This window comes from Papaver somniferum, chromosome 1 (assembly GCF_003573695.1).
Source record: "Papaver somniferum cultivar HN1 chromosome 1, ASM357369v1, whole genome shotgun sequence".
NCBI lineage: Eukaryota > Viridiplantae > Streptophyta > Magnoliopsida > Ranunculales > Papaveraceae > Papaver > Papaver somniferum.
In genome coordinates, this window is record NC_039358.1 from 150,803,538 (window position 1) to 150,814,574 (window position 11,037).

Below are 11,037 nucleotides of genomic sequence, written 5' to 3' on the forward strand. Positions count from 1 at the left end.
AAATCTGTATCATAGAAAAGTCTATGATAATAGATAAATCTGTCTCCCACAGATAAACCTATGAGTTTTTGTTCCGTCTTTTGATAAATCAAGGTGAGCAGGAACTAATTGATAATCTAGACTTATATTCTCGAAGAACAACCTAGTATTATCAATCACCTCACAATAATCTAAATCGTATGGTAGCGAAACTAGATATTGTGGAATCACAAACGATGAGACGAAGATGTTTGGTGATGTCTTTTTGTCTTGCCGGAGATATAATCTCAAGTCAATTATTCAATTGAACTCGTACGATAAAAAATGGCAAGATAAGATCACTCAACTACAAGAGAAGTAGTTTCGTCTGGCTTCACAATCCCAATGAAGTCTTTCAGTCGTTAAACCTACAGGGTCTCGAGAAGAAACCTAAGGTTAAAGGAGAATCGACTCTAGCAAAACCAACTAGTATCACACAGGAGGTGTGGGGATTAGTTTTTCCAGTTTCTAGATGTCTCTTTTATATAGTTTTCAAATCAGGGTTTGTAATCCAAGTTACCTTGGTAACAGAAAAACCTGATTCAACCAAGATAATATCTTTCAACGGTTAGATCGAAACTTAGATTGTCACACACAAATAAAATGTATTCATTTAGGTTTGAGTAACCGTACCTAAACGTGTACACTTAGTTGGTTCACAAATAGTTAACCAATGGTTAGACATATGAGCAATTTCATATTAATCGTATTCATCTTTCTCATAACTAGTTCAAATGATTCATAAGAACTAGTTGAAGAGTTGTTCAATTGCTTAGGTCTTTATTCATAGACACAATTGAAACAAAATCGGTTTGCTCCATTTGAATCAATTCATGAACAATATACTCACGGTTTGCAAAGATTACATTCCTTATAATTTATTGTTTTAAGTTCATAAACTACCGATTTGAGAAATAACCAGTTTGGGTACGCGTACGGGTATGCGTACCTTAGCTATCGGATTTGAGTATACAAACTCAACAAAAATCTTCGGTTCGAAAACTTTCGCGGGTACACGTACGATATGCGTACCTAAGGTGACTGGTTTACTAGTTTGCAAACTACAAACTCAACAGAAATTTTTGGTTGAAAACTTCCGCTGGTACGCGTACCCAACTTGTCTCCTTCACCAATACCGTATGCACACATATGCACACACTTGGTTTCCGCCACATAGATTTATACACTAATGTGAGAACACGCTATATATGCTTATATCCATAGTTGGTTACGTAATATCAACTCTACATTTCAATCATTGAAACATTCTTCTATAGTGTTATAACAATCGTTATTCACGACTATCGTCATCAAAGCTATTTTCAAGATTGAAAAGTCATCATGACTTTCTTCACGGGTAAAGATGAATTTGGTTAAAGCAAAAGCTTACCAACACATATTTCGAGAAAAAGATAGGCGAGTAAACTCGGCTCAAAATAGCAAATGTGTATATATGAAAACTATCATACTTATACGACTATTGTCTCAAGAGTAGGAGATAGAGTATACTTTTGAGTGATAGATAAGTTCAAGTCTCCACATATCTTTTTAGTCGGATGAAGTTCCACTGGTTCCTCGAGTAGTTCTCCGTTTTCGTAAGATGATCGCCATGGAGTCTGGAGTTCAACTACACTTAACTATCCTAGACCGAGACTTAGTCATAAGTAAACTAGAAATAAAGACATATAGTTTTGATCACTAATATTGACAAAAATGCTTGAGATAGCAACGCATGCGAATTCGACCGAGCAATGCTCTAACACAATCCGCAATCAGCAAATAGAAATCTGTGAGCCTGATTGAATATAAGAGGAATTACTTGAACGGTACCAAAGACCAATATTCAAGTGCCAATCAATGCAAATCAACAACCAAAAGTTGGATATTCTAATTGATTGATCTTAACGCCCAACCTGCGATATTTCAATTATATAACAAAAGATAATGCGGAAAAGAAATAACACAGACGCCAGAATTTTGTTAATAAGGAAACCGCAAATGCAGAAAAACCCCGGGACCTAGTCCAGATTGAACACCACACGGTATTAAGCCGCTACAGACACTAGCCTACTACCAATTAACTTCGGACTGGACTGTAGTTGAAACCTAATCAATCTCACACTAGTTCAAGGTACAGTTGCGCTCCTTACATCTCTGATCCCAGCAGGATACTACGCAGTTGATTACCTTAGATGATCTTACCCACAACTAAGAGTTGCTACGACCCAAAGTCGAAGACTTGATAGACAAATCTGTCTCACACAGAAAAGTATATAGGATTGAATAAATCTGTCTCCCACAGAAATACCCAAGAGTTTTTGTTCCGTATTTTGATAAATCAAGGTGAACAGGAACCAATTGATAAACCGACTTATATTCCCAAAGAACGGCCTAGTATTATCAATCACCTCACAATAAACTTAATCGACTAGCGAAACAAGTTATTGTGGAATCATAAACGATGAAATGAAGTTTGTTTGTGATTACTTTTCTATCTTGCCTATCAGAGATATAAAATCTCGAGCCAATTATTTCAATTGTACTCAACACGATAGAAACAACAAGATCAGATCACGCAACTACAAAAATAATAGTTGGGTCTGGCTTCACAATCCCAATGAAGTCTTCAAGTCGTTAACCTACAGGGTCTCGAGAAGAAACATAAGGTTAAAGGAGAATCGACTCTAGTTATGCAACTAGTAACACACAAGAGGTGTGGGGATTAGGTTTCCCAGTTGCTAAAGTTCTCCTTTATATAGTTTTCAAATCAGGGTTTGCAATCCAAGTTACCTTGGTAACAAATCATTCAATATCCACTGTTAGATGAAAAACCTGATTCAACCAAGCTAATATCTTTCAACCGTTAGATCGAACTTAGCTTGTTACACACAAATGAAATGTACCCTCATTCAGGTTTATGTTGCCGTACCTAAACGTGTACACCATGTTGCTTCGCAAATAGTTAACCGAGGTTAGCCATATGATTACTCTCATATCAACCTTATTCATCTTAACCATAACTAGTTCAAATGATTCAAATGAAACTAGTTAGAGAGTCGTTCAATTATTTAGAAAACACAATCGAAATCAAATCGGTTTGATTCACTTGAATCAATCATGAACATTATAGCCACAGTTTGCAAAGATTGCATTCATTATGATTTAAATGTTTAAGTTCATGGACTTGACCGATTTGACAAAGTAACCAGCTTAAGTATGCGTACGGGTATGCGTACTTAAGCAACCAGTTTTGAGTTTCTGAAGTTTCCAAACTCAGCAGAAATTTCCTGTTCAAAAACTTCCTTCAGTATGCGTACGGGTACACATACTTAAGGTGACTGGTACCGTTCAAGTGATTCAATTCGGTCACAAAGTGAAAAAGAAGAGGTTGATCTTAGGGAAGGAAGCGAAGAAGGTGTTTGAGATCAGAATGTTGAATTATGAAGGTTTGGTTGTTTATGACTTGTATCAGAATGTAAGCTATCAGTTCTTGGTGTCTTCTGGATACTTGTGTTGATAACACTTGTCTCGTTTGTTTGAATAGGTTGAAAAACCTATTTATACAAGTCATGTTCGAGCACACTCTGATCTCGTAGGAAGTGGAGGTGTAGATACCGTCGAAATCGGTTAAAACTCTAAGTGTCTGAAATGGGAATCACGTGGAAAATTATTAATAAGGGGAAGCCACCACCCAACTTAGGGAGTTGGGACCCAAAATAAAACCGGTCCAAAACAGACAAAGGTCCGGAAATCAAGATACGAGATAGGAAGGTGTGAGGCACCTAACCCGTCCAATCCGAAAATTGGCCTCTACTTTGTAATCGGGATTTTAGGGTTCTAACTTGCATTAACAAATAATGAAATAAATATATCAAATTATGAATGCTAATTGAATTATTAAACAATGCACCAAATCCTGTAAAACGGAAACAGAACCCAATCAAATCAAAAAAAATTATTATAATCACCAAAATATGAAAATTATTATTATTATTATTATTGAGAAACTATTATTATTATTATGGCGTCGTGCTAGAATTAAACAGGACGAATCAATTATTCAAGCAATTATTATTATTATTATTATTATTATTTTCAATTCCACTCATCAATCATCATTATTATCGAACGCAGACGAGATCATCATGATTTGCATCAAACAGTACCGAGAACTAGCTACTCCACGAACTAGATGGATGTCATTTGACCACTATGCATATATTGATACGTAAAAGGACTTAGGAAACGTGGACAACTAATGCAATACACTAATTAACGACAACCACGGATGAAGAACAAATGCTCATTAATGATTTTTATCATGGGATGCAACTAAAATGATGTACGTGCGATATCCCTACACTAGATGCTTATGAGATGCTTTCCTAAAACAGTTGACTAGAGATTATGAAATAGCATATACTAATTAACTACCAATGTAAAGAAAAATGCAAGACAGGAGGCTATATGGGCTATGAAGATCCTAACTGTAATGCTCACAAAGATGCAACAAATAATTATATAGCTAGTTCGATCACCATGTAGGGTAGGACGACAATGAACAAGTTAAGCAAAAGATCAAAACTCAACAAGATGCAATAGTTAACGATTATCTGGCTTATGATCACAAAACAAAACAGAAGAATATGTTCAAGATCATTATGCGACCAACAACGAGAAGGAGCAGTATTACCAGTTTTCGCAAAGTGGTGATTTCAATGTTACTTAGAACGTGATGAATCAACGAGGGGCAAGCACTTCCGCGAACACGATCATATTTAACACCAGCCTCTAAGACTTCTATAACTCTGCTTTTCCACACTCAAAAATCCTAGTTCTATGTTTTCTTTTCTATCTCTATTTTCCCTATAGGGTCAATCAGAATTTTTTCCTCCCAAACTCTAAAAAATGACACCCTATTTATAGGCTTTTTCCCTTAATTAATACCCTTGGATTAAAATGACCTAAATCCGGTGGCTCATATTGAAAACCTAAATTCTCTAACCATATAAATCATTATTATTTCCAATTATTAAAAATTCTTAAAAATCATTTTAATTTTTTTTACTAAAATAGCCAAATATCATTTAATCCAAGATTTTGCTAACAGGGAATGTCTTGCGGACGAAACCAAGCTAAAATGTCGACATTATTTACTCATTTTGCTATCATGGGGAACGTCCAACTTTGGACTTGTGCTAGTGGGGGATATTCAAAAATGGACATGAACTTGGTGGACTTAGTGGATACTTAATTTGTGGTCATGGGATGTACGTCCATAGTGGACTTTAGGGCTAGTGGGCACTGGTTGATGGACTAACATTTTTAGCATGAATTTGTCATCTAATGGACGTACTCTTGGTTTCGGTGGAAAATGTCTATCCCTGGACCTTAAATGGACACGACCGGTGTTTGCTAAGACAATATTTGGGGGAACTACGTATGAAATTGGGGTGTTTACAGTTGCCCCTTTTTGGCAGAGGTTTGCGTGCAATCGCATGACAAAGCCAAACATCCTATTTCGTACTGCCCCTCAAAAACTGTTGAAATTCCCTTGAGTTTGTCCGGTGTGACACTATTGAGTTCATCCGGAACATCTCTAAGTATTTAATTTTACACATACATATACATACTCATGACTAATTAATTAAGTTAAGAAGTTCGTAATTGTTGCGTCGCAAAAACAAAGAAACACTTACTTACCTTTTAAAAATATTCTCTCTTACAATAGCTGACTTCTATTTTCGCCATTTTCTTCAAATCCAATTCTCTTGAATCACTTTGTTAACTGCCGTAAATCTTTGTGATTTTTCAATCCTTTACTTTTTTCGAGTGGGAGGTTATTCCTCCTTTAAAGCGCAAAAGTTTCCCGCGAAGACTTACAGATTGATATTGTAGATTGAGTCTTACCAGTCAAAAGATCTAAGAAACAATGAGTTGGAGGCTATGCTTCACGTAAGAGGAGAATGATTAGTAGTACGTGCCTTTATAGAAAATAATCCTAGAAAAAGAAAACCCTAAAAGAAAGACAATAAAATACAACTAATTGTATGGAATTATTGTCTCAGTTAATCTAAACGATTTAATTTCTATTATTTTTTTTTATGTTTACCTAGATTTTTCCTCATCAGCTTCCACATAACTAGAGTTTTTTTTTTTTTTTTTTGAAAGAAAACCTATAAAATTGAAAGTAAAAATACTTAACTAATTTACAAATGAGCTTATCCTCTGATATGCCATGTGGGAGAGTGAACATTGGAAATATGCTATTACCGTTGAATTCTGAGAAGAGTCCATCCGATCACCTCCAACCATCCCAACGATTTGATGTTTTGACCAAAAATTTCCAAGTACAAATATGCTGGCTTCCTCTCTCTATCTTTGTTTCGTCATATGACTTATCACGCTTCATAGATTTCTTTAAATGTTGACCACTGCTCTTTATTCTTCTTTGACCATGCTTATTTTTCTTCTTCAAATGCCGACCAATTTTTTCAAGTGGCTGTTTATTAACTACACTTTCTTTTTTTTTGTTCATTTTTCCTTCCTTTTTTTTCGTTTTTCGTTTTTTTCTTTTTTTTTTCTTTTTTTTTTCAAATCTACCCGTTTGGACGTCCGTTGCTCATAGAACTTTAGGAAATGACTTACAGGATTAAAACTGACATACAAATGGACTAACATATCTCTCTTTAAGACCGAAAAATGCTCTAACAACATGGGCCCAGTATGACGATGGCGGTGCCCCTAGATAATTTTTTTTTTGATACTATAAAACTGAAAATAATAATTCATCACCATTTCTTTTTTCATTTTTCCTTTTTTTTTACTGACTGATTAAAGGGACCTAATATGATGACGACTTTTCCCATAGACTTTACTGACTGACTGAAGGGGGAAAATAAAATGACGACTCTGCCGCTAGACTTTTACGTGACACTATGAGAGAGATATTGGAATTCTAAAAATCTCCTTAAGTTTCATGAGCGTTCGCCGCCCTTAGATAGACTTACTTACCTAAGGTGTAGTATTTCTTTAGTCGGTCGGCATTTGCTGCCTTCGATTCTTCTCGTCCGTCCAAATCAGTTAACCGGACTGCGGATCCTGGGTAGCTGCTCTTGATAATGTTTGGAACTTCTATGATGTTCGGACCCTCCCAATTGAATTTTCCTCCTGGGTCAAAGTATTTCACAGGTCTGACTTCCTTTAAGCTTCGTGGATGATGTTTTTTGTTTACATTTCGGGGCATCCTCTCTTGGTAAGACTGGGCTTGACTTGCAGTATGTATCTTCCTTTCGTCGATCAGATTCAGTTGTTGAGCCGTCGACTTTATCCGTTCATCTTTAGGTATTATGCCTTCTTCTTTTTCAATGGGAAAAACTCCTTTTATTCCATAAACCACCTCACTAGTTTGTGTTTTCTTTCTATCTTCTTCTGTCATCTTTATCATATTATACTTCTTCGAGACCGGTACCATTCTAGCCAATTTTTCTGAATAATTCATAACCATCGGAAAGCCTTCCCCACGTGGCTTGATCACCTCATCTTGTTTTTCGAAAAAACATTCTTGTCTGAGCTTGCACAACTTCTGCTTCATTTCAGGGATCATGTTTATGTCTAACCCTGACATACCTTCGATCATCATTTTCCTTTCCTCCATATACAAAGTAGTACCGATCTTGACCATTTGGGGTTGATCTTCATTGATCAGATTGACCGACTCTTTTTCTTCGACTGGTTCTGGCTTTTGTTCCAAGTAATCTAACGACTTGAAGATTTCCTTGTCGTTGGGAGTTGGTTTATCAGAATCATTGTGTTCTTTTTCCAAGTCAAATATTTTGTTTCCAAAATTATTTTGATCTCCTGAAATATTTTTAGAAATAACACAATTCTCTGGTTTTCCAACCAGGTAAGTTTTTTCAACATGAATGGTTGAAGGGCATTTCTGACCTTCCATTAATCGAATTGAATTAACTGGATTAAAACAGGGTATTTCAGTGAAAGTCTTACTTGAGTCTGCTTTTATAGTTCTTACCTCATGTTCTTCTGTAAAGAAATCAGCTAACCCGTCAGTCACCTTACCAGCATCATGCTCATATTTTCCTAGAGACCCAGTAACGGCCTCAAGAGTCAACTTCTTGATCTCAACCTCCATCATATCTTCATATTCTGAGAATTTGGTATCCAACATTTGTTGGAATTGTTCGCACAACCAAGAGAATGCCCAGCATCAATATTCAATTCAGATTTTATGCTCGTGTTCCTGTTTTCAAGGAAACAAAAGAATATATGATAACACAATGGTGTTTATGTCTCAGATTTTGTGCAAAATGAATGCAGATTACAATAAATGCACGTGCATGCAGGTTTCACTAACTCTTGGGGTAAGCTTGGGTTACCTTAGCATTATATACCTCGGACGTAGTTAGACTAGTCTTCTTTGGTACCGGGCAAAGGCTTGTTGTGGTTCAGCTGGTAACTCCCATAAGGCCCAAGGCACGGGTTCAGCTTACTAGCCACTTGTTTTTCTAAGAATCGGACGTATGACGATGCAAAATGTAATGCAAATGTGTGTGTGTGCGCAAATACCAAGCTGTGTAAAATTAAAACCCTAAAATCCCAATTACGTTTCAAGTTATATTTTCAAGTTCCCAGTGAAGTCGCCACTGTAGATACCGTCGAAATCGGTTAAGATCTCTAAGTATCCGAAATGGGAATCACGTGGAAAATTATTAATAAAGGAAATCCCCCACCCAACTTAGGGAGTTGGGACCCAAAATAGCACTGGTCCAAAACAGAGAAAATTTCACGAATCAAGATACGGACTAGAAAGGTGTGAGGCACCTAGCCCGTCCAATCCGAAAATTGGCCTCTACTTTATAATCGGAATTTTAGGATTCTAACTTGCATTAACAAATAATGAAATAAATACATCAAATTATGAATGCTAATTGAATTATTAAACAACGCAGCAAATCCTGTAAAATGGAAACAGAACCCCATCAAATCAAGAAAATTATTATAATCACCAAAATATAAAAATTATTATTATTATTATTATTGAGAAACTATTATTATTATTATGGCGTCGTGCTAGAATTAAACAAGACCAATTAGTTATTCAAACAATAATTATTATTATTATTATTTTCAATTCCACTCATCAATCATCATTATTATCGAACACAGAGGAGATCATCATGATTTGCATCAAACAGTTCTGAGACCTAGCTACTCCACGAACTAGATGGATGTCATTTGACCACTATGCATATATTGATACGTAAAAGGACTTAGGAAACGTGGACAACTAATGCAATACACTAATTAACGACAACCACGGATGAAGAACAAATGCTCATTAATGATTTTTATCATGGGATGCAACTAAAATGATGTACGTGCGATATCCCTACACTAGATGCTTATGAGATGCTTTCCTAAAACAGTTGACTAGAGATTATGAAATAGCATATACTAATAAATACCGATGTAAAGAAAAATGCAAGACAGGAGGCTATATGGGCTATGACGATCCTAACTGTAATGCTCACAAAGATGCAACAAATAATTATAGAGCTAGTTCGATCACCATGTAGGGTAGGACGACAATGAACAAGTTAAGCATATGATCAAAACTCAACAAGATGCAATAGTTAACGATTATCTGGCTTATGATCACAAAACAAAACAGAAGAATATGTTCAAGATCATTATGCGACCAACAACGAAAAGGAGCAGTATTACCAGTTTTCGCAAAGTGGTGATTTCAATGTTACTTAAAACGGGATGAATCAACGAGGGGCGAGCACTTCCGCGAACACGATCGTATTTAACACCAGCCTCTAAGACTTCTATAACTCTTCTTTTCCGGACTCAAAATGTCCTAGTTCTATGTTTTCTTTTCTATCTCTCTATTTTCCCTATAGGGTCAATCAGAATTTTTTCCTCCCAAACTCTAAAAAATGACACCCTATTTATAGGCTTTTTCCCTTAATTAATACCCTTGGATTAAAATGACCTAAATCCGGTGGCTCATATTGAAAACCTAAATTCTCTAACCATATAAATCATTATTATTTCCAATTATTAAAAATTCTTAAAAATCATTTTAATTTCTTTTACTAAAATAGCCAAATATCATTTAATCCAAGATTTTGCTAACATGGAATGTCTTGATGACGAAACCAAGCTAAAGTGTCGACATTATCTATTCATTTTGCTATCATGGGGAACGTCCAACTTTGGACTTGTGCTAGTGGGGGATATCCAAAAATGGACATGAACTTGGTGGACTTAGCGGATACTTAATTTGGAACCATTTTTTTTTTGGGACTACTCAAAAATGGTGGGGACTACTTTGTGATAGAAATGTCAACCCTATACTTATAAGGGGTGTCCTAAAGTATGGAAATGACAAACCTACCCTTCACCTATATATAATCACCTCCTCCCAACACCACCACCACCTATATATATAACCACCTCTACCCACCACCACCGCCGCTCACCACCACCAACCACCACCTACCACCACCGACCACCTCAAATCACCACCACCGCCACCTCTATATATAGCTTAATTTAAATCATTAACAAAACAAAATCAAAATTATAACAAACCCATTACTTTTCATTCGTTTTCCTTTGAAAAAATGAGAAGTTATCATCAAAATGAGTTGAAAATGGAAGTTGCAGATAAAAGTTCGGTTAGGAATTATCTGAAAAACTTTGTCGAACTAGCCGAACTCAACTTTAATGGAGGTTTTTTCTTTCAGAGAAAAGTTCTGTTACGTCGCAATTTTTTTTCCTAACCGAACTTTTCACTGAAAATCTATATATTGAGTTCTGTTACGTCGCAAATTTTTTCATTTTATTTTCCCAGCCGAACTTTTAGTTCGGTTACGTCGTAATTTTTTTCTCCTAACCGAACTTTCTCTGAAAGAAAAAACTCCATTAAAGCTGAGTTCGGCTACATGTTCTTCAAATGTTGTAACCGAACTTTGTTAACGAAACCGAGAT

General features: G+C 35.9%; 1 protein-coding gene across 2 annotated transcripts; it reads right to left on the reverse strand.

The window, feature by feature from the left end:
* Positions 1-6,135: 6,135 nt before the first annotated feature.
* On the reverse strand, positions 6,136-9,951 carry LOC113304437. Of its 2 annotated transcripts, none has more exons than XM_026553567.1 (2): positions 8,430-9,951; positions 6,136-8,278 (listed from the first exon to the last, which is right to left on the reverse strand). In XM_026553567.1, exon 2 carries the CDS (start codon positions 8,204-8,206, stop codon positions 7,025-7,027), a length of 1,182 nt encoding a protein of 393 aa, XP_026409352.1. In that variant the 5' UTR covers positions 8,207-8,278; positions 8,430-9,951; the 3' UTR covers positions 6,136-7,024. The 2 variants fall into 2 exon arrangements, with proteins under 2 accessions (XP_026409352.1, XP_026409343.1); XM_026553558.1 differs by having other exon boundaries at positions 8,415-9,951.
* Positions 9,952-11,037: the final 1,086 nt, after the last annotated feature.

Excerpts from the sequence above, each read along its gene's own strand:
- LOC113304437 (XM_026553567.1), bottom strand. The coding sequence starts at position 8,206 with ATGTTGGATACCAAATTCTCAGAATATGAAGATATGATGGAGGTTGAG.